We start from the raw sequence: 24,258 nt of genomic DNA, 5'->3' as shown, positions 1-24,258 counted from the left end.
TCTTCCACACATGTACATAAAAGCATGCAAATGTAAAGCCTTTTTGTTTTTATTGCTTGACTGTGTTAAGAATCACCATAAAAACATACAGAAGAGAAATGTGTGAACTTTTTGAGCGTGCAGCAGCACCACATAATCCATACTGAAGAGAAACCTTGAAAGTATTGATATTGGGAAGCGTTTCACTCTCAGCCGGATTCCTGGAGACAAGACAAAGAACTTTAAATCAAAATAGGAAACTTTTAAATGTAAAAATCATGTTTGTTCATAAACTTGCAACTTGAACATGAACATGTTGAATTATGCTGAATATACATGTGCTACCGATGTTTTTATGTTAATCCAACTGATTTTTTCCAGTGTATTTCCATGAGAACACATTTTATTAATATTATAAGATTTTTTGTGCCCTTTTTGGGTATTTAAACTTAGTAATGTTTTTTTATATATAAAGTATATTATAGCCACATTTTGCGTAAAATTCACTTTAAACATGTACATTGCTCAGTTTAACTCATGGTGATAACATTAAAAAGCCTTTTGGTTAGTAGAACATTGCTATAACATTATTATAAAGGTACAAAGGAGCATAAAGTCATTTATAATACGTTGAATGGAATCTGATTTACAGCTTTAAGGTCAGAGCATTCAGAAAGAAGTTAAATGTTAGGATGCAATGGACATTAATGTTCAATAGTAAGTACATTAAGTAATATGCTTTTCTATATGATGAGATACAGTAAAGACATTAAGTTACAGTGTGTTAGATTATTCTATATTGGGTATACGTGAGAAACACATTGTTCACAATCCGCCATAAAACCAAAAGAAGAATCTCCTGCGTTCACCCGGGACAAGAAATCTATAAAAACAAGCTGTAAGTAAATCTTGACAACATAAATGGAGAAGACAGGAAGACATTTATATACAATTCTAAAGAAAGTAGGATTAGAAAAGAATGAGACCAGAAGTGACTTTAAAAGAAGAGAAGAAGTAATAACAAGACTAATAAGATTAGGACATTCATCTTTAAATGGACATTTACATAAAATCAGGAAACATTCAGAAGAATGATAATAAGTTATATAAAAGAAAATGTGTTATTTTGTTTATATTTGGCAGTTGTCACTTCACACTCCAGTTCGGTTGGTGGGGGTATTGCCCTAAAAGTTGTATTTGCCCGCCACCAATAAACGTTACTAGAAGAAGAACCTATACCTGTGTAAGCTGAAAGTTGTACAATGTGAAATAATACGAACAGTTATAACAGGTTATTGAATTGAATATTAGACAACATTGGTTTCAAAGACAAGGCTTAGGAAAAGTTTAATAAAAGGCGTTTTAATAAAAGTGACTTGAATATCCTAATTTAACTAATAATCAGTGCACGCAGTGAAAATTTGTGCAAATACAGTTGCTTCCACTGTCTCTCTCCCGCTTGAACCCATTTAAACAGACTGAGGCCCAGTTTCATAGACAATATTTAGCTTAAACCAGGACTATGCCTTAGGTTGATTCAATTTATAGTAACCTTTTGTGTTAGAGAGAGAGTATTAATCAGTTTTGTGTGCATTCCTCTTACTTCGATGATCACCGGTACATTCAAATGTTAAATTATGTTAAGACATTAAAAATAGAAGTAATATTTAAGTATATATAAGTATTTTATAAATGAATGATCAATGATTTCAACAAATTCTCAACAAAGAAAAATTTAAAACTAACAAGGCAATAAATTGAAGTCAGTAGTACATTTTCTTATGTCATTTATACAGGGAGAGGTTAGATAACATTTTAATTTCATGAAAATCATTCAACCACATACACATAAACACTTTTATTTAGAATTTTATTAGAAACATCCTAAAAATACATCTCTGTCAAACTGGTATTTTATTATATAAACTTACCAGGGAATGTGTTTGAAAAAAAAGGAGTTTAAGTGCAATGATTGAAACTATAGAGCCCTCCATGACACGAGTTATGTCCATCTTTCATTCTTCCAACGATTGTTTATGGGAGTGTCGATGAATCGAGTATTCAGATAACAAGTAATTTATCTTGATTAAAAAGCAATACTAAATATATAAGAGAAAATAAGAGAGGTCTCTTAAAATGAACAACTAATTTGTTTCCTTTTAAACAAATCTAAACCTTTTACGACCATGTCTAGTAAAAATTCCCTCACAAATTCCCTTCCATATTTCGCCGAACACTGAGGTCCAGTGATAATATTAGTCCCGAGCGAATCCGCATCTCTGAGATTTGGCGGCTCATTCATCATTTTTCAAGGTTTTATCCGCCGTTTGTGAATAATGGAGCTGTTTTTAAATGTTATGATATTATTTTGAGTGTTGGCTCATATCCATACCTGACAAAACCGGGAGTCTCACGTTTTGTTGTTTCTCATGGAAACTCATGGAACTTTTGAGACAGTTGATCACGGTGATCTTTTCGATCATATATCGTTATACATCAGGCTATACGTAAAGCCTTGCCATCCGTGAAATAGGTCTGTACATTTGAGTATACTCACAGGCTTCACTTATCCCATACAAATGCGCCACATGAACTACAGATGTGTGGAGGTCATTTCTAAATCACATGAGGTCCCCAGATAAAACTAATGCGCATTTCACGAGTTCACCTGCGCAGATAACAGCGATGTTGATAGGGATAATAAAGCAAGAGCTTGGTTATGAAGGTTATGCGTATTTGGCGTGCTGTCCGGGAAGCGGGCTCCGAGCTCGCCAGATCTATCCGAACTCGAAACACTACACCTTGGTCAGGGTGAGTGCGCCGAGCTCGGAACCGGTTTGAGCCCAGAGCACACCCCCCGGGGCTCTTGCAAAAGAAAAGTGAGTTTGGGAGAGGAGCCGGGGTGGAGGAGGGATGCTTAATCTTAGGAGATCGAGCAGGTAAGATGGATTCTCTATTTATGAGCGAGCTCGCTATGGCTAATTGTGTATGTGCAGTGATTGCTGATTGTGGACCAGCCGGCTGATTATATGCTACGGCTCCTCCCGAACTTTGTTAATTAAACATCATTTCACGAGTTCACCTGCGCAGATAACAGCGATGTTGATAGGGATAATAAAGCAAGAGCTTGGTTATGAAGGTTATGCGTATTTGGCGTGCTGTCCGGGAAGCGGGCTCCGAGCTCGCCAGATCTATCCGAACCCGAAACACTACACCTTGGTCAGGGTGAGTGCGCCGAGCTCGGAACCGGTTTGAGCCCAGAGCACACCCCCCATAAAGCAAGAAGTTGGACAGCCGCCGGAATACGCATACCCCCCCAAAACGCGGTGCTGGACAGTATGGAGGCGTGGACTGCGTTCGGGTAAGGACAGGAGGATGGTGGCTCCTTAGAAGGTGTGGTTTGAGATGAGGCAAGACTGGGGCAGGGGTTCCTCCGAGGATGGTCGAGACTGATATGGATAGAGGATGCCTGCTGTCTTCGTGGGTGTCCCTGGATGAGGACTGATACTGGGAGGGGGCTACTGAAGGAGGGATCCAGCTGAAGTAGAGCACCTGATGGAGGTTCCTGCTGGGGAGAGAGCTGCTGTTGTGCTTGATCCTTAGAAAGTTGTAGATGGCAGAACACGAGATGGAAGCACTGGCCTCTGCGGAGGCGATCGCTGCGGCGACGCTGGCTTCGATGACTTGGATGGAAGCACTGGCCTCTGCGGAGGCGATCGCTGCGGCGACGCTGGCTTCGATGACTTGGATGGAAGCACTGGCCTCTGCGGAGGCGATCGCTGCGGCGACGCAGGCTTCGACGTCTTAGATGGAAGCACTGGCCTCTGCGGAGGCGATCGCTGCGGCGACGCTGGCTTCGACGTCTTGGATGTCTAGCCTACCTTCACTTCCTGAAGTGAAGGTAGGCTAGAAGGGTCTGATAAGGCTGAATCGGTGACTGGAGGTTGAAGATGTAGATGAAATGTCCCCTCCTGGTTTGGTCCGTCTTGCTTTGTTTAATTAAGAATGAGATCGTCTCTGAATCGAGTACTGATAGGTCAGATAACGTTGGATGTATTACGGGGTTGAAGATGGACGTGGTGGAAATTTCAGAACATCTTAGAAAGCCGAAAAAGGCTAGGACAAACATGGAGTCGAGCGTGCGATCGACGTGCTTGGAGTGATATCCTTTACGGAGGGTGGAAATGCATCTGGTCAGTATATCCAGGGTTATAGGTTGCCTGGCGTCTGGGCGAGCAGGCTGGGTTCTTTGAATGCCCTTGATGAGCATAGATGTTTGGGAGCTGGCTATGGCTGCGGATGGAGAGTTGAATATGAGCTTGTGGAAGAACTGGACCCCACTCATGTAACCTTTAATTGAGCTTGCTTGGAGGTTTTTTGACGAGTTTAGGAAGGAGATGAAGGAGGTGATGGAGATTACGGAAAATGAGGGAAAGGGAATGTTGAACACGTGGTGAAACGCCTTGAAGCTTTTCCATGCAGTGAGATAAGATTGGAGTGTCCTAAGGGAGACGGCTTGGATGATGGAGTTTCGAGATGCATCGAGGAGGGTTTTTAGTGGGTGGTTTACAGGAATATCAGCTCCGAATAGGGAGGTATCGGTGTTGGCAAGGGGTCTGCTTCGGGCGCCAGCTGCCTGAATTTCTGTCAAGATCTGCGCTCTTATGTTCCCCGAAACTGGAGGCGGTTCCAGGGCTGGTGCGTTGATTGGCACTGGCATAGCTGTCGCCGAGGCCAATGAGAAGCTCGATCGAGCCTGCGGAAGAGAGAGAAGGGGGGGAATGGCGGCCGCCTGAGCGGCTGGCGGAGTCATGCTCGCGCTAGCAGCGGCTACCAGGGTGGCTGGGAAATGGCTAGGGACCGGCGCTTGCATCGCTAGCTGAGGCAGCCTCGCGCTAGTGGTCGACGCAGGCGCCGTGGGCCAAGAGCCAGGGGCAGGAAATGGGCGGTAAAGCACCGGAGCTCCAGGTGCTGGTGAGCCAATGCTTCGAGGGCGGCCCGCTACTGCTGGCGGGGTGTTTGCAGGAGGCCGAAGCTGGCCAACGGCGAAAGGGACCGGTGGGTCCGTGGCGATACCTGCGCTCGCGGAAGCCCTGCTGTTCCGGCTTCCCCGCGGGCGGCCGCGACTAGCTGCGGAGGTGGATTGCCCGGGTCGGGAATACGGAGAACCGCGAGCCGTGCCCGGCTTGGTGGCGGAACCCCCCGTAGCGCCCTTCGGTGAGGCGGTGTCCGCCAGGGAAGAGGCGTAGAGGCCGTAAAGCTCCGCCTTGGTCATCCGCCTGTGGAAGTGGACGTCCGCGTTGGACAGAGCCAGGCGTAAGCCCAGGACGGTCCATTTCTGTATGGCGGGGATCGCGTTGTGAGCGGATGTGTAGGAAGAAGCCGGGGAAGGAGGTGGACGTCTCTTTGAGCCAGGAGACGATCTACCACCTGTGGATTTAGCCTTACGAGGTGTCGAACGGCGGAGCTGGCGGCCTCGTGATGAAGCCGGGGAATCGCTTGACGTATCCGATCCTGAGCTGGACTGATGAGCGCTCGGCGGCGCTGAAAGATTGTCGTCGATGACGGGGGTCTCAGACATCGCGTTGATGCTTAATCTTAGGAGATCGAGCAGGTAAGATGGATTCTCTATTTATGAGCGAGCTCGCTATGGCTAATTGTGTATGTGCAGTGATTGCTGATTGTGGACCAGCCGGCTGATTATATGCTACGGCTCCTCCCGAACTTTGTTAATTAAACATCATGAACAGACTAAAATGCACGTGACGGTGAATGTGTGAGACTTGAGAGCCCTGCAACATGTACAGAGTTTAGCGGGCTGTGTGTGAGTAATAATGGTTCATGTGGGAACGCAGTGCTCCGTCTGTACTGTAGTTCAATGGATTAAAGCTCCAGGAAAAAACATTACTACCTTAAATTCAATAGCAGCAGATCTAAAATAATGCTGATTGGATCCGCTGCATCACATACAAAAGAGGATCAATGTTTCAAGATTCAAGATTCAAGATTGTATTTGTCACATACACAGTTATATAAAGAATATACAACCAGCAGTGAAATGTAGGTCATGTCAGCTCCAAAGACTCCAAAGACTATTTAAAGATAAAAGTATTTATTGTCCATGATAGAAGTAAACTGAAAATATTTACTTGAGCAGGAATGTGCAAGAGAACGTGCAAACAGATTACTTTTCTTTGTATTAGGGATAGAGGATCACATTTAGTGTCTCAAAGACCTTCATGACTGTTGACATGAGGGCAACTGGGCGATGGTCATTCAGGCAAGAGGGTTTATTGTTCTAACGGCAGCTTTCCGGACGTTCACGTGCTTTAGTGCCCTCTGAACCTTGGCCTCCCACATAGTGATTACCTGATTATCGCTGTTTTGTCTACAACTTTCTGACTGTCATGATTCTGCCTTCTCTTGTCTTGGTTTTCTGGTCTAGAGGCAGAATCATGACGGACCCACGTGTTTTATGTGGAGAGAAACATATTATTGTCAATCAGGACATAATATGCGCTCTCTCCTGTCTCGTCATTTGGCCCCGCCCCTCTCGTTTCTAGTATAGCTTTCCTCCTGTGTCTCATTACCCACACCTGCCCATCGTTATCTCCTTTGTTAGTCTCCCTATATATATACCCTCTTGTTTATTGTCTTGTTGCTCGTTCGTTGTAAATGTTTCCTTGCGTGTACCTGTACCTTGGCTCGTGTTCATGTTCCCTTGTAGTTTGAAGTCTTTACTTTCTGTTTTTGTATTGTGCCTCCGTTCAGTTTTCCCCCCATTGTGGGTGTATTATTTGTAATTTGCAGTTTTATTTAGTATTAAACTCTTTTACCCCGTATTGCTGCCTGCGCTTGGGTTCTTCACTACCTGTTCCGTGACAGAACGAACGAGCCAAAACAGAACACAGCAGCAGCATGGACACTGGCCGGTCTAGCTTGGCCCGCCGCCTCTGCAGCCTTCGCCAGGGAAGTGAGACTGTGGATGATTATGTGGAGAGGTTCCTGGACATCGCAGGACAGGGCGTCTTCGGGGAGGAGGAGCTGGCGGTGCTGTTTAACACCGGTCTCAGAGAGCCACTCTCTCGATCGGAGATGAGGGCGATGAGGCCGTTGGACTTCGACGCTGTGTGGGATGCCGCCACAGGTCGTTCGTGGTCCACGACCTCATCGAACTCCTTTGACTCATCTCCGCTGGTTGCGATACCAGAGAGTGGTCCTCTGCAGATCAGGAATGTGGGCATCGCCACGCACCACTCCCCAACCTATGCAGCCTCTCCACAACCGCCCAGTCTCACTGGCAAGCGAGGGAGACGGGAATCCTGGGGGTCCTCGTTTGAGACCTCCAATCCCGAGCCGCTCATCCCATTCTCTTCATTCCTGCAGCCGGCCTCCAGGTGGGGGGCTCGGCTGAAGAAGAGGCAACGGAGGGCGGCTCGGAGGGCGGCTCGAAGGGTGGTCCCGTCGATCCCGGTGGTCCCGTCAAGTCCGGTGGTCCCGTCAAGTCCGGTGGTCCCGGTGGTCCCGTCAAGTCCGGTGGTCCCGGTGGTCCCGTCAAGTCCGGTGGTCCCGGTGGTCCAGTCAAGTCCGGTGGTCCCGTCAAGTCCGGTGGTCCCGGTGGTCTTCCAGCCGGCATCAAGTCCGGCCTTCCAGCCAGTGTCTCAGCCCCAGCCGGCCTTCCAGCCGGCGTCTCAGCCGGCCTTCCAATCGGTGTCCCAGCCGGTCTTCCAGCCGGCGTCTCAGCCGGCCTTCCAGCCGGCGTCTCAGCCCCAGCCGGTCTTCCAGCCGGCGTCAAGTCCTGCCCTGCCGGCCTTCCAGCCGGTGTCTCAGCCGGCCTTCCAACCGGCCTTCCAGTCGGTGTCTCAGCCGGCCTTCCACTCGGCCTTCCACTCGGCCTTCCACCCGGCCTTCCAGCCGGCCTTCCAGCCGGCCTTCCAGCCGGCCTTCCAGCAGGCCTTTCAGCAGGCCTTTCAGCCAGTGTCACAGCAGGGGATTCCTAGAGCCTCTATGACTCCCCCTAAGACTGTTCCACCCAATCCATCGCCACGCACCACTCCCCAACCTATGCAGCCTCTCCACAACCGCCCAGTCTCACTGGCAAGCGAGGGAGACGGGAATCCTGGGGGTCCTCGTTTGAGACCTCCAATCCCGAGCCGCTCATCCCATTCTCTTCATTCCTGCAGCCGGCCTCCAGGTGGGGGGCTCGGCTGAAGAAGAGGCAACGGAGGGCGGCTCGGAGGGCGGCTCGAAGGGTGGTCCCGTCGATCCCGGTGGTCCCGTCAAGTCCGGTGGTCCCGGTGGTCCCGTCAAGTCCGGTGGTCCCGGTGGTCCCGTCAAGTCCGGTGGTCCCGGTGGTCCAGTCAAGTCCGGTGGTCCCGGTGGTCTTCCAGCCGGCGTCAAGTCCGGCCTTCCAGCCAGTGTCTCAGCCCCAGCCGGCCTTCCAGCCGGCGTCTCAGCCGGCCTTCCAATCGGCGTCCCAGCCGGTCTTCCAGCCGGCGTCTCAGCCCCAGCCGGTCTTCCAGCCGGCGTCAAGTCCTGCCCTGCCGGCCTTCCAGCCGGTGTCTCAGCCGGCCTTCCAACCGGCCTTCCAGTCGGTGTCTCAGCCGGCCTTCCACTCGGCCTTCCACTCGGCCTTCCACTCGGCCTTCCACCCGGCCTTCCAGCCGGCCTTCCAGCCGGCCTTCCAGCAGGCCTTTCAGCAGGCCTTTCAGCCAGTGTCACAGCAGGGGACTCCTAGAGCCTCTATGACTCCCCCTAAGACTGTTCCACCCAATCCATGCCCTTTTGGACTGCCCCCTAGGCACTCTTTGCCTCCACCCCCCCTCCCTTGTTTGTTATTTTATTGTCTCACCCCAACCCTTCTGTTATTATTTCTTGTATGCCCCTAGTCATGTTTGCTATGTTCTGTTGGTTTATGTCTGATACCCAGTCTGTCTTGTCTTGTTAGTTGCTCCCTTGGTGAACGCCAGGAGTCGTTCATTAAGGGGGGGGGATTCTGTCATGATTCTGCCTTCTCTTGTCTTGGTTTTCTGGTCTAGAGGCAGAATCATGACGGACCCACGTGTTTTATGTGGAGAGAAACATATTATTGTCAATCAGGACATAATATGCGTTCTCTCCTGTCTCGTCATTTGGCCCCGCCCCTCTCGTTTCTAGTATAGCTTTCCTCCTGTGTCTCATTACCCACACCTGCCCATCGTTATCTCCTTTGTTAGTCTCCCTATATATATACCCTCTTGTTTATTGTCTTGTTGCTCGTTCGTTGTAAATGTTTCCTTGCGTGTACCTGTACATTGGCTCGTGTTCATGTTCCCTTGTAGTTTGAAGTCTTTACTTTCTGTTTTTGTATTGTGCCTCCGTTCAGTTTTCCCCCCATTGTGGGTGTATTATTTGTAATTTGCAGTTTTATTTAGTATTAAACTCTTTTACCCCGTATTGCTGCCTGCGCTTGGGTTCTTCACTACCTGTTCCGTGACACTGACGTGCTGAGCGGCAGAGTCGCACTGCTGCGATTTCATTCAAAGCGGGCGTAGAAAGAGTTGAACTCTTCAGCCAGCGACGGATCTGCTCTCACCTCTTACACCCGTAACTGCACCACAGACAACATTAAAGTCACACCTGTTCCCATGTATGACTACTTCATCACTTTCAACATGCTCCTCCCTACATGCACTACACCAACACCACCACCTGTTTATTTTAGACAGAAACTTCGCTCTCTCTCCCCTAGCACCCTCTCTGCTAAAGTGTCATCCTCTCTTCCCTACAACTTTGTATCTCTAGATGCTGCCACTGCCCCCGACACCTTATGCTCCACACTTACATCCTGTCTAGATAATCTCTGTCCTCCAGACCAGCTCGTGCCACCCCCTCCTGCACTTGGCTGTCTGACATCCTCTGTGAACAACGGAGTACACTCAGGGCTGCAGAAAGGCCAAGAATCCTGCTGACCTAAGGGACTACCAATCACTACTCTCCTCTTTTTCTGCTAGTGTTACCACAGCGAAAACATATTTTTATACCACCAAGGTGAGCAATGCACCTAACACTCGGCAGCTTTTCAAGACCTTCAACTCTCTTCTTTGCCCCCCTTCTCCCCCGCCCACCACATCTTTGACTGCAGAGGACTTAGCGGTATTTTTCACTGAGAAAACATCAGCCATCAGCAAACAATTCTCAGCAACTCAGACCTCGGTACACACTACCCTCACTTCAAACATCGAACTCTCCTCTTTCGCCCCACTGACTGACACCAAAGTCATCCCGACTTCTCTCCCTGCACTCACACACATCATCAACACCTCCCTGCTCACAGGCTATATGAAGGACTTAGAATAACAGGGTCTTTATTAAAATATATATTTAAATAAGGAAAACACTGAAATACAGCACTCAATCAACTTAACTAGTGCTAATAATAACACCGAACTCCAGCTGGAGTGCCCTTGAGAACCACAAGAGGGCACTCCACATCAGACTTATCATTCACTCACAAAACTACATCTCCCATAACTCACTTCCCGGACTCATCATCACTGATTACATTCATCTGTGTCTCATCACCCTGTTAGTCTCACTCCATATAAACCACTTCCACACACCCATTCAGTGCGAAGTCTTGTTTAGTTATTACTGCATTTCTGAGCGTTTCCCTGGTTCCTTGTCTTTTGTTATGAACTACTCTGAGACATGATCCCTACTCCTATAATCCAAATACCAGGCAAGGGTCATACACAGGCAGTCCAAACAAAGAAACAAACAAAACAAAGAAACAAACAAAACAGGCAGGGACCAGAGGCAAAAGAGTAATCAGGGAACAAGGCAAGAAATCCAAAACCAGGGAAACGCTCAGAAATGGGAAACAGTCTATCTACTCTATTCATTGCCAGACAATTTTTTAAAGTAAAAGTTGCCCTTAGCCTAAGGGAAGATGTACTTGCAGCACGTGGGTACTTTTGTTTTTCTGTGCTGGCATGTCGCATGTCCCTTGACTACAAACATCCACTTCACAGCGACATCAATGAAAAGTGTCTCTACTGTCTTTTTATATAAAGTTGTGCTCTTTTGTCCATTCCGGATTAAATGAGGTCTGAAGTTTCAGCAAGTTACCATTATGATGTGACAAAGTCAACATGTGGACTCCACTTCCACGTCGTGGAGGCTTGTTTATGTTTTTAACCAATGATATATCAGATATTTATTTGACACCTCTTTCAGCCAATCATTTGTTTGACCGGAGATCTTACGGCAACAGACGCTATGCTGCTGCGTCCCAATAAATGTTCTAAAGCGGGTTTTGTTTAGGCCGATTCAGCACAACTCCAAAAAGGAGGACAAATGAGTGTCCGGTTTGAGTTTGCCCCGGACGCCCTAGACAACGTTGAGTCGTATCACCCGACAACCGTGACAATCTCCTTCTAGGGCCGCTCATGCAGGATCAGCTCAGGTGCCGGTCGCGTGCAGCACTGCAGCCACGTAAACAGTTTGCCCTTCCCCTTTTAACTTTCACTTTGGTTGCCGAAATATGGAAGTGAATGAGGCTTTGCATTTTTTTTATCTAGACGTATGTGAAATTCTGCATCCATTGTATGATTTATGTATTTATTTTCCACCTCGGAAGGTCAACGTGATTGAGAAGGGCATATGGGCAGTTGCCCGGGCAAGCTGTGCAACCCCCCTTTGCACGTCCCTGGTGAGAGTGGTGATAGAAGCTATGTCCACACCTGCCAAGATTTGCGTCCTGATGTTGGTGGAGATGGGGGGGTTCCAGAACCAGGGTGTTGACTGGCACTGCTGTAGCCAAAGAGAAACTTTGTAATGCCTGGGGTAGAGAGAGGAGGGAATGGTGTCCGATGGAGTGGCTGACGAAGGCAGCCTCGGGTTAGCGCTGGCATCTATGGCGGGGGCCTGAGGGAGGTTGGACGGGCCGTAGTCTTGGGGGAGGGGAGGGAAGCCGGGAGCCTGGGCTTGGGACGCTAACATGCAGGCTGAAAGTCTTGCCTTGACGTGATAGAGGAGGGGCTGGGCTTGTGATGATCCGCGATCCTGGTTCGGCTCCTCTGTGGTCGGTGTAGGGGCCTCTGTCTGCAGTGAGATGTATAGACTGTACAGTTCTGCTTTGCTGTGCCACCTACTGGGGATGACGTTCCCAAGCCTGCGACGGTCCACTTCCCAATGGCTGGGATGGCCATATATGCTGTAGCATACGACGCTGGCGAGTGAAGTTGTTGCCCGGTTCGGCGAGGCGATGAAGTGCAGAGGCGTTTCGAATCGCATTCTGTAGACCGGAGAAGCTGGCAGCCTCGGGACTGTAACGCTGAAGAGCGCTTGAATGCACAGGAGAGTCCTGTGTGATAGAGCTGGAGTTTGCGGTGTCGTTGTCTCTGACATGTTGGATTTAACTGTAGGGATGGTGTAGGTAAGACTTCCGGTCTTATTTATTAGAAGGCTCACTTGAGCTGAATGCTGTCAGGAGTACCCCCGGCCTGCGAGGGGCGATTGTGGTATGTGGTGAGCAGGGCGGGGCGAGAGGCGTGAGGCACGGTTCTTGCATCTCTCACAAGGAGCTCCGGAAGCATAATAGAGGAGCAACAACAGGGAAGTGCGAGAGAGGAACAGGCCTGGACTCTGTGTTTTGTTTTATTGTGTTTGTGTATGCAGTTGACCGTGAGGGAGCTGCCGGCATTTTACTTGCGTTTTTATTGTTTGTTTATTTAATTAATTGTTATGTTATGTTCGCTGGTTCCCGCCTCCTTCCTTCCTTTTATGGATCTTTGTTACAGTGTCCATACAGCATCTGCACAGAGGTTGACAAAATGTTTTAAAAAGTTTTCTTATTAACCTCTATTTAAATAATATTAATGAAATATTTGTTTTATGATCTCTGATATTCAAATACAGTATTATTGAGAAAACAATCTGTTTTAATTTATTATTATTCAACATTATTTTAAAACAATTAGTAGGTAATAAGAATTTACTTTCTATTCTATTAATGACAACTCATGTTATTATTAAAATAAATAACAATTTAGCTTTTATGATATTTTTGTGAGTTCATTTTTTATAGGGGGCACAATCTAAAATCTTGCCATGTTGAACAAGTCTGTCATGTTTGGTGGCTCCTCCTCCTTCACAGGTAACTGCAGGTGAAAGTGAAACTATTACAGCAGGAGCCATTTTACAGCAAAGCCTCGTTCAAGAAAATAAATCATAAACAAGCTAAAAACACAGTAAGTATAAACAGCCTCATGTTTATTCAGTAGATTTAATATCGTCTTGATCTGAACATCACATTAAGTTTATTGGTTGAAGAACTGTCTTGAATATTGTGTTGTTTCTGGAATCAGGAAGTGTGTTTATAAACTCAAAACATTAAAAGTGACGTTTTGAAAACTTAGTTTCACTGTTAAGAGCAAATGTGAAGCTCAATGTTGTGGACGGACTGATGGGAAAGAAGTGTGTATTTCTGAGATGACACATAACACATCAGTATTTTCTTTACAGGTTTGAGATTAACTCTTTATATTCTGACACTGTGTGTTCATCATGAATCTCTCCAAAGAGACCAAAAGGTGAGAAATGAAAGATTTTAATAAACTTAAATGTGTTATTGTCTATAGTTAGATGTGTTTTGCTCTGACAGACGTTACAGTTTGTGTTTAATAACTTACTTTAGTTTAAATTTATTATTTGTGGTTTTATAATCATTAAAATGTAGAGACATTTTGTAATTGCACATTTTATACACATTTACTAATTATATTTTTATGAATTATATTAAAATATGTTTTTATCATTTATATAAAGTATTATTATCGGGTGAAATATCTCATTAATACAAGTGCTTTATTGAATAATGCATAAAACTGAACATGAAGTAAAGTGTTTTAATGTTGTTTTAGTTTGACTGGTGGAGAATCTCCTAAACCCAGCTGTGTGTCCATGAAGAGTGATGAATCAATGGGTCAACCAGTTAACTTCAGTTCAGGAGACTGTGATGATCCAGATGTGAGGTGAGAACAGTCTGATGGTTTAGACGAGTAAATCACTTCATCATCTTTATTCTCTGATCTGAGTCTGTGCTGTTGATGTTACTGCAGATATTCACTGAACACTTTACTGACAGATACACACATTAATCCATGTGTTCACTGTATGAAACACATATTTCATTTATTGTTACATTACAGAAACACAACAAATGTCTCAATCAAAGGGAAGCACATGGAGTCTGTTTTCCAGGTGAGTTTGTGTGTGTGTGTCTGTCTGTCTGTGCATGTGTGTGTGCGTGTGTGCGTGAAGTTGAGAAATGGATGTGAAGCACCTACTGTGTAATAACCGTTTATATATAAATATTTATTATGGATTTTTTACAGTATTTTCTTTTTTAGTATTTGCTTTGATTAACAATAATTTATTTTACATTAATTTGATTTACATTCAATATCATGTTTCATTCACAGTTTATTCAGAAATGTAGATGCTCTTCTTCAAATGATGCTTTAATAATAATTATACCTCCAAATATATTTATAAGCCCAAAATCAAATCTGTATGTTTAAGGGGCGTTTCATGAGATTCTTTTACAGTCGTACTGCAGCTTTACACAGATTACTGTTATTATTACTGATGATTCTGAAACATGTTTAGATGTTTAGTTTCAAACTGATTCATTGTAGTAAGAAGTCACGATCATATTGATTTGAAATAGATCTCAGTGTGTTATCAATGCTGATGTGTATTTGATGCTTTAAGAATCATTTGAAGGCAAAATATGAACTAAAGAAAATGTGATTTTGTTTCTGTAGTTTTGATGTGTGTTTATAGTGTTTAAATGTGTTATAGGTTTCATGAAATGAGGTTCAAGCAATTTAGACAAAAACTGTGTTCACTAAAATGTGCATTAAAACCTTTTTCTGCCCTCATAAGAAAACTAAATCATGTTTGTTTGAACAATGTTTTCAGGAGCTTGAGCACAAACTCATCTATCTGATGAAGAAAGAGCTGAAGATCTTCAAGAGTCTACTGAGTCCAGATTACCCATCATGCTCTGAGAGAGAAGAGGAGGATGATGAAGATCAGATCAGAGTCAGAGAGATGTTTCTGAAGATCACACTGAACGTCCTGAGGAAGATGAAGCAGACAGACCTCGCTAACAAACTACAGACCAGTAAGAGCTCTCAGTCATGTGACTATGACATCACTTTACCTTCAGACGAACAGACACAGTGTCTGTATTTACTGATGATTATTAGTGAAAATACATTTACAGTTAATAAATCAACACAATAGAACCATGAAGCTTTTTGTGTTCATCTAATGTCATGATCATCAAAATCTTAAAACACTCTTAAGGTCAAATATAATAACAAATTAGGCAAAAACATTAATTTGGTTTAATAAGCATAGAGAGCTTTACTATATTAAAATGATATTAAATAAGAAAAATTAATATGTTTGTATTTAAGTTGTACATATTGTAGAATTAAGGATTTTCCTAATCGTAAACATGTATTTTTAATTACATTGCCTTTGTTTATCAGAATTGGCCCCTTTATACATGAAGAAACACAAATCCAGACTAAAAGAGAAATTCCAGAGAATGAATGAAGGAATCTCAAGTCAAGGAAGCTCAACACTTGTGAATGAGATCTACACAGAGCTGTACATCACAGAGGGAGGAAGTGAAGACATCAATAATGAACATGAGGTGAGACAGATTGAGACGGCATCCAGAAGATCAGAGACACAAGAAACACAAATCAAATGTAATGACATCTTTAAAGTCTCACCTGAACTAAACAAACCCATCAGAAGTGTGCTGACTAAAGGAGTCGCTGGAATTGGAAAAACAGTCTCTGTGCAGAAGTTCATTCTGGATTGGGCTGAAGAAAAAACAAATCAAGATCTTCACTTCATATTTCCACTTCCTTTCAGAGAACTGAATCTGATCAAACAGACAAATATCAGTCTGATGGATCTTCTTCATCAGTTCTTCACAGATACAACAGAACTGAGATCGACAGACTTTGATGATTATAAAGTTGTGTTTATCTTTGATGGTCTGGATGAGTGTCGTCTTCCTCTAGATTTCTCAAAGAATCCGAGTTTGTTTGATGTCAGAGAATCAGCGTCAGTGGATGTGCTGCTGACAAACCTCATCAAGGGGAATCTGCTTCCTTCTGCTCTGATCTGGATCACCTCTCGACCAGCAGCAGCCAATCAGATTCCTCCTGAGTGTGTTGATCTGATCACAGATGTACGAGGATTCAATGACCCTCAGAAGGACGAGTATTTCAGGAAGAGAATCAATGATGAGAGTCTGGCCAACAGAATCATCACACACATGAAATCATCCAGAAGTCTGTACATCATGTGTCACATCCCAGTCTTCTGCTGGATTTCAGCCACTGTTCTCCAGAGAATGTTGAGTGAAGCAGAGAGTCCAGCACAGATCCCCAAGACTCTCACTCACATGTTCACACACTTCCTGATGTTTCAGATCAAACTGAAGAGTCAGAAGTATGATGGGGAATGTGAGGTAGATCTTCAGCAGGCTAGAAAGACTCTTGAGTCTCTGGGAAAACTGGCTTTTCAACAGCTGGAGAAAGGGAACCTGATCTTCTATGAGGAGGATCTGAGAGAGTGTGACATTGATGTCAGAGAAGCGTCAGTGTACTCAGGAGTTTGTACTCAGATCTTCAGAGAGGAGTTTGGACTGAACCTGGGGAAGGTGTTCAGCTTTGTGCATCTGAGCGTTCAGGAGTTTCTCGCTGCTTTATTCAAGTTTCTGTCATTTCTTCAGCAAACATCAGAAAACTTCAGCGGATTGAGATCAAACATGAGTGATTTACTGAAGAGTGAAGTGGACAAGGCCTTACAGAGTGAGAACGGACACCTGGATCTTTATCTCAGATTTCTTCTGGGTCTCTCACTGGAGTCCAGTCAGACAATCTTACGAGATCTGATGACACAGACAGGAAGAAGCTCTGACAGTAAACAGGAAATAGTCGAGTACATTAAGATGAAGATCAGAGAGAATCTCTCTCCAGAGAAATCCATCAATCTGTTTCACTGTCTGAATGAACTCAATGATCATTCTCTAGTGCAGGAAGTACAAACATATGTGAACAGAGGAGATGAGTCTAATCTTACTGGAGTCCGTCTCTCTCCTGCTCAGTGGTCGGCTCTGGTGTTTGTGTTACTGAACTCAGAAGAGAAGCTGGATGAGTTTAATCTGAGGAAATATGATCGATCAGATGAATGTCTTCTTAGGCTTCTGCCAGTGATCAAAGCATCCAGAACAGCTCAGTGAGTCATTTACCTGCAGTTTTCTTCATAAATTGGTCATAAAATGTGTTCTGATCTTCATCTAAGTCACAACAATAGAGAAATACAGTCTGCTTAAACTAATACCGCACAAGCATTATATGTTTTCATGTTTTATTGAACACAACATGTAAACATTCATAGTGCAGGGTGGAAAAAGTATGTGAACCTTTGGGTTTAATAACTGGTTGACCCTCCTTTGGCAGCGATAACCTCAACCAAACGTTTCCTATAGTTGCAGATCAGACCTGCACAACGGTCAGGAGAAATTTTGGACCTTTCCTCTTTACAAAAGTGTTTCAGTTCAGCAATATTCTTGGGATGTCTGGTGTGAATCGCTCTCTTGAGGTCATGCCACAGCATCTCAATCGGGTTGAGGTCAGGACTCTGACTGGGCCACTCCAGAAGGCGTATTCTCTTCTGTTGAAGCCATTCTGTTGTTGATTTACTTCTATGCTTTGGGTCGTTGTCCTGTTGCATCGTCCATCCTCTGTTAAGCTTCAGTTGGCGGTCAGAAGTTTTCCTGCAAAATGTCTTGATAAACTTTGGAATTCATTTTTCCATCGATGACAGTAATCCGTCCAGGGCCTGAGGCAGCAAAGCAGCCCCAAACCATGATGCCCCCTCCACCATATTTCACAGTTGGGATGAGGTTTTGATGTTGGTGTGCTGTGCCTTTTGTTCTCCACACATAGCATTGTGTGTTCTTTCCAAACAACTAAATTTTGGTTTCATCTGTCCACAGAATGTTTTGCCAGTAGTGCTGTGGAACACCCAGGTGCTCTTTTGCAAACTTCAAACGTGCTGCAATGTTTTTTTTGGACAGCAGTGGCTTCCTCCGTTGTGTCCTCCCATTGAGTCCATTCTTGTTTAAAGTTTTCCTTATTGTAGATTTGTCAACAAAAATGTTAGCATGTGCCAGAGATTTCTGTAAGTCTTTAGCTGACACTCTAGGATTCTTCTTCACCTCATTGAGCATTCTGCGCTGTGCTCTTCATCTTTACAGGACGACCACGCCTAGGGAGTGTAGCAACAGTGCTGAACTTTCTCCATTTGTAGACAATCTGTCTTACCGCGGACACATGGACATCAAGGCTTTTAGATATACTTTTGTAGCCCTTTTCAGCTTTATGTAAGTCAACAATTCTTGATCGTAGGTCTTCTGAGAGCTCTTTTGTGCGAGGCATGGTTCACATCAGACAATGCTTCTTCAGAACACATCCAATCTCATCACATTGATTGGACCCCAGGTTGGCTGACTCCTGGCTCCAATTAGCTCTTGGAGAAGTCATTAGCCTAGGGTTTCACATACTTTTTCCACCTTGCACTATGAATGTTTACATGTTGTGTTCAATAAAAACATGAAAACGTATAATGTTTGTGCGGTATTAGTTTAAGCAGACTGTGTTTCTCTATTGTTGTGACTTAGCTGAAGATCAGAACACATTTTATGACCAATTTATGAAGAAATCCAAGTAAGCCCAAAGGGTTCACATACTTTTTCTTTCAACTGTAATTGTCTGTCAGGGTTCAGTTCTTGCAGTGATTCTCTATCAGGTGCAGATGTTGCTTCAGCTCTTGTGCAGATGATTCTCATGGTTCAAACATTATCTCTTCATGTGTTTATATCTTCACTGTTATCTTGTTATTTCTCTTTCAGTCTGAGTGGCTGTGATCTGACAGAGAAAAGTTGTTCATCACTGGCGTCAGTTCTCACATCAAACTCCTCAAGTCTGACAGAACTGAACCTGTGTGACAATAATCTGAAGGATTCAGGAGTGAAGCTGCTCTCTGATGGACTGAAGAATACAAACTGTAAACTGAAGACACTAAAGTAAGAAAATCCTTAAAGCAATAACATGTGTTTTTGTCAAATCAGTTGAGGTCCTAATAATTTTGTTTATAAACTCATTCTTTTTAATAATCACAAGTGACTTTCAAGTATTTTTGCTTGTTCACTCTTCTGCTTGTGTAATTTGATGTAGTTACACTGTTTCTATAATGTTTTCTCTTGAATAAACTCATTCTGCTTGTATTAATCTCATTTGTAAATCCCTTTGGATACAAGTTTTAATTAATACATAGAAATATAATATTTGGAAAGTTGCTCTCCATTTGCATGAAGTGAAACATTACACTGTTTTCTGTCACTCATGCTAGAAGTTAAACTTTCATTAAAAATACGTGAGATCAAATTATCTTGGTGATAAATGTATTACTAAAATTAAGACACTGTTATCTTGTTATTTCTCTTTCAGTCTGAGTCGCTGTAATCTGACAGAGAAAAGTTGTTCATCACTGGCGTCAGTTCTCAGATCAAACTCCTCAAGTCTGACAGAACTGAACCTGAGTGACAATAATCTGAAGGATTCAGGAGTGAAGCTGCTCTCTGATGGACTGAAGAATACAAACTGTAAACTGAAGACATTACAGTAAGAAAATCCTTAAAGCAATAAAGTTAAACATGTGTATGTATTATGTAAATGAAGGTCTTCATAAGTTTATCAGAATCATCTTTATATGTAAGAGACTCAACAGTGACTGTCAGTCAATGACTCTCTGTTGATTCAGATTCATACAGAATTATCACCAAACTGAGATCATTTTAATAACTAACTTCAATATATTAAACTATTCATGATATTATTGTGATTTACAACCATCTAATTTATTACTCGTATCTTGTAAAAAGGGAAATAATTTGATACATTGATGAATAATAATTGAATAATATATGAAATAATAAAAAATATATTAAAGTATAAATAACTATATTAAATTATTTTATTTCTAATTATTGTCTAAATGTTATTGTCATATTTCATTTATTTTCTTCTCTCTTCAGTCTGTGTAACTGCAGTATTGGATCTGAAGGTTGTGTTGCTCTGACTTCAGCTCTGAGATCAAACCCCTCACATCTGACACAACTGGATCTGAACTTTAATAATCCAGAAGATTCAGGAGTGAAGCTGCTCTCTGATCTACTGAAGGATCCACACTGTCAAATACAGACACTACTGTGAGTTATTGATCAAATTATCATTTTGACATAAACTATTTTGATTAATACAGTAGGCCTACAAGTGACTGTTGAGTATTTTTGCTGTTTCACTCTTGTTCTTGTGTAAATTTGATGTAGTCACTTTACTTGTATTATGTTTTCTCTTGGATAAACTCATTCTTCTTCTATTAATCTCATGTGTAAATCTCTCTGTTATGATCTAGTCTTTCTCCCTTTCCTGTGCTTCCCTCTCCTGATCACACTCGGTATTTTACACACACACCTACTTAACGCACGCACTCATCACACACTCTCCTCCAGCTGTCTCTTGTTTCCCCCTGCCTTCCGCCTGATTCCGCGCACCTGTACTCTCTTCCCGGTAATTACACTGGCTACTTCTTTCCTCTCTTTTCTCTATCTCTTTGTCAGATCGTTTGTTGTTCTCCAGTGAAAGGAGTTACTCTGCCCTAGCTCTCCTGTCACCCCGGGTATTGTGGCGTTGCAGATATTGCTATTTATGCTCTAACCTGTTTTCTCCGTGTCTGCTCAGTGCTACGGTTGTTTTTGCCGTTGCCGCTTCGGGGTTCCGCTGACCACCCGCTGCGTCATCTCCCGAGGGACTAAATTATCGGTGGTTCTTTCTTCCCCCATCTACGGACGCTGTTCCAGTTTCTTTCAGTTAATTATCTGCGGGAGGATTTCTGTTTTGTCTGCCACTGCGGGAGATTCCCTTGTTTTCCCATTAAAGACTTTATTGACTGTGATTCGCTTTTGGGTTTTCTCTATCCATATAACACTCTCTGGATAAAAACATTTCCTCAATTAATAAATGTAATTGTATTATACAGAAAGTTTCTCTACATTTACATGAAGTTAACATGACATACTGTTCTTGTGTTTCTGGACAAACACACATCATGTTTTTCTGAAGTTCACTGTCACTCATGGAAGTTGTCAAGCTTTCATTGAAATTAGATCAATTTGTTTTGATTATAAGTTTATTACTAAAGTTTTAACACACTTTTGTTTTGTTATTTCTCTTTCAGTCTTAGGGGCTGTAATATGACAGAGAAAAGTTGTTCATCACTGGCGTCAGTTCTCAGATCAAACTCCTCAAGTCTGACAGAACTGAACCTGAGTAACAATAATCTGAAGGATTCAGGAGTGAAGCTGCTCTCTGATGGACTGAAGAATACAAACTGTAAACTGAAGACATTAAAGTAAGAAAATCCTTAAAGCAATAAAGTTAAACATGTGTATGTATTATGTAAATGGAGGTCTTTGTAAGTTTATCAGAATCATCTTTATATGTAAGAGACTCAACAGTGACTGTCAGTCAATGACTCTCTGTTGATTCAGATTCATACAGAATTATCACCAAACTGAGATCATTTTAATAACTAACTTCAATATATTAAACTATTCATGATATTATTGTGATTTACAATCATTTAATTTATTACATATCTTGTTAAAAAGGACATCATTTGATACATTGATGAATAATAATTGAATAATATATGAAATAATAAAAAGTATAATTAACTATATTAAATAATTTTACCCCTGATTATTGTCTAAATGTTATTGTCATTATTTCATTTATTTTCTTCTCTCTTCAGTCTGTTTGACTGCAGTATTGGATCTGAAGGTTTTGTTGCTCTGACTTCAGCTCTGAGATCAAACCCCTCACATCTGACACAACTGGATCTGAGCAGAAATAAACCATAAGATTCAGGAGTGAAGCTTCTCTCTGATCTACTGAAGGATCCTCAATGTAAACTACAGACACTACTGTGAGTTATTTATTATTTTTTAAATCATTTTATTTCTATAAACTATTTCCACACTGTAGGGTTTGCTCAAACTAGTTGACATGAATGCTCTGGCACTTCATTTAAAGCTTGATGTCGACTAGTCGCGGGTCATGTGGGCTAATAAATATATTGACGTTGTTCTAAAGTCGTAGGCCGTCACAAACAAACTCGACACATGTTTCTGTTGTTTCATCTATTAGTGCTCATGACACTTTCAGTGGACTTGTGAAGTTTGGTCATACACTCGCTTCAGATCTGAAGTAACGTAAAGCTCCTGTAGAGATCCACCTGCTGCTCTTTTACTACCAGCGACCTCACGCTTTAAAATAGTTTTATTTTAGTTGTTGTTGCTCTCGAGCAATAGATGAGAAACAGTTCATTTGGTTTTCGATTCTATATATTAAGAGGCTATTTTGCGGGAGTCCTGCCATTCTCTCGCATCCGCACACGAGTGTCTTACAGCCCACACCCATCAAATCTTGTTGCAAAACATTTCCAAGCTCTTATTTTTTTTAATGATGTCATCGACTATTCTACACGACTTTTATCACAGTATAGTCGACATCAAAAAATCTAAAGTCGACCACTACCACACTGTAAAAAAAATTACAGGTTGAGAAATCTATGATATTAAACGCAGTAAACTGTAGGACAAACTTAAGTTCACTCAACTTTGGGACTTAGGTTTGCATAACTCAGTTCTCAGTGAAATCACATGTAATTCAACACTCACACAATGTTAAATGAATCCAACTTTGCCAACATGTCTAGTAGGCAAAAGTTTACTCAACTAAGAAAATAAAGTCCAAAACACCAAAAACCGTTGGTAGCCATAAACTTCTATTGTATGGATACAAAACCAATGACATGATCGCGGGTGGTGAGACACGGAGAGAGGAGCCAGGTGCAGACAGCGGGTAAGGGGTTAACAGATTTTAACAATGAACAATGTGGGAGAAACATTACAAAACATTGAAATATAATAACAAGACTAGTTAAGACTAACTACACTGAAACAAAACTTAAATGAACTTTTGACAAACTACACTTGACTAAACTGACAAGCACAAGTAAACACAAATAAACACGAGAGTTTGTAACTCAGCCGTTGTGGGTCACCATTGACTCCCATAGTAGTCTTTTCATTTTTGGGTGAACTGTTCTTTTAAGTATCCAGTCAACAAAATCATCTTTATTAGACACATTTTAGGACTAGTCTTATTCAGTGTATACAAAAATACATATTTGTTGCGAGACATTTTTAAGTAGATTTATTGACAGTGGACAAGTGACAGAAATGTTTTGTACTCACACTTGTGTTAATGTTGGTGTGGCTGCACTTCTTGTATTGTGTTCTCTCTCTCGGATTAATTTAATATGATTTGTAAGTATTAAGTCATTGTGACATGATGTTGATAATGACTGAGATGAGTGAATATTAATATCATATCTGATGTTTCTCCTCAATGTTTTACAGTATTGAGCCTCAACTGAAATATCACATTAAGACTGAAAGGATTCCCTTCATTCAGTAAAGATCATCTGAGCCTTTTTCCTCTCTGAAGACTGTGACATCACCGCTGACGGCTGTGAAGCGCTAAAAAGTGTCTTATTTATCATTATTTCCATTTGTATAACATTCTGATCTCATATTCTGTATTATCCTGTATCTCTGAGCTCCTAAAGTCTGACGTGTGTCTGGTCACAATACATTATTACATGGTCAATGGACACCTACATTTACTGCTTTAAAGTTCATTTAATAAAGAATGAACTTAAAATAAAATACTAATAAAAAAATAATAGTTTTAGGCATCAGACAAATTGATGCTTAAATGATCGTTGACATAAAACAATATAATGACTTTTTCCACATGTGTGGGAGTGTAAGTGATGATGAATATTGATGTGTTTCACACCTGGAGAGATAAACACCAAACACCTATAATGGACATCAAGCTGAAATATTCTGAAGCAACTAGAACAAAGAATGTGATGAAACTTCATATGTTTTATTGGTCATTTCTTTCTCAAATGGTTCAGACTATGATCAACATGAGCACACAGTTACACATCATATGTCTGTCATGTGTTCTGTCTCTAACATGAACTGATTTAATAAGCTCAGAG

The 24,258-nt window shown here is 42.6% G+C and overlaps 2 protein-coding genes across 3 annotated transcripts in view; both read left to right on the top strand.

The window, feature by feature from the left end:
• The window catches only part of LOC306891788 (uncharacterized protein), a 213,279-nt gene that overhangs the window by 42,096 nt on the left and 146,925 nt on the right, over positions 1 to 24,258 (top strand). The gene's annotated exons all lie outside the window — the stretch shown is intronic.
• Positions 13,126 to 24,258, top strand: part of LOC306891751 (NLR family CARD domain-containing protein 3-like) — a 52,655-nt gene continuing 41,522 nt past the window's right edge. Inside the window, exons 1-12 of one of the 2 annotated variants that reach the window (XR_013786398.1) lie at positions 13,126 to 13,211; positions 13,486 to 13,553; positions 13,884 to 13,994; positions 14,172 to 14,223; positions 14,947 to 15,151; positions 15,525 to 17,292; positions 18,971 to 19,144; positions 19,569 to 19,742; positions 20,156 to 20,329; positions 21,358 to 21,531; positions 21,934 to 22,107; positions 23,606 to 24,133. Coding sequence is in view for 1 of the 2 variants with exons in the window: in XM_079452249.1 (XP_079308375.1) it covers positions 15,079 to 15,151; positions 15,525 to 17,292; positions 18,971 to 19,144; positions 19,569 to 19,742; positions 20,156 to 20,329 (2,363 nt within the window). In the remaining variant the exon portion in view is untranslated. Of the gene's footprint in view, positions 13,212 to 13,485; positions 13,554 to 13,883; positions 13,995 to 14,171; positions 14,224 to 14,946; positions 15,152 to 15,524; positions 17,293 to 18,970; positions 19,145 to 19,568; positions 19,743 to 20,155; positions 20,330 to 21,357; positions 21,532 to 21,933; positions 22,108 to 23,605; positions 24,134 to 24,258 lie in introns of those variants that run through there. The other variant, XM_079452249.1, reaches the window with a different exon arrangement.

This window comes from Barbatula barbatula (genome assembly GCF_947034865.1).
Source record: "Barbatula barbatula genome assembly, chromosome: 3".
Taxonomy (NCBI): domain Eukaryota; kingdom Metazoa; phylum Chordata; class Actinopteri; order Cypriniformes; family Nemacheilidae; genus Barbatula; species Barbatula barbatula.
Note: the sequence above shows the minus strand (reverse complement) of the source record. Positions and strands in the feature narration are given on the sequence as shown.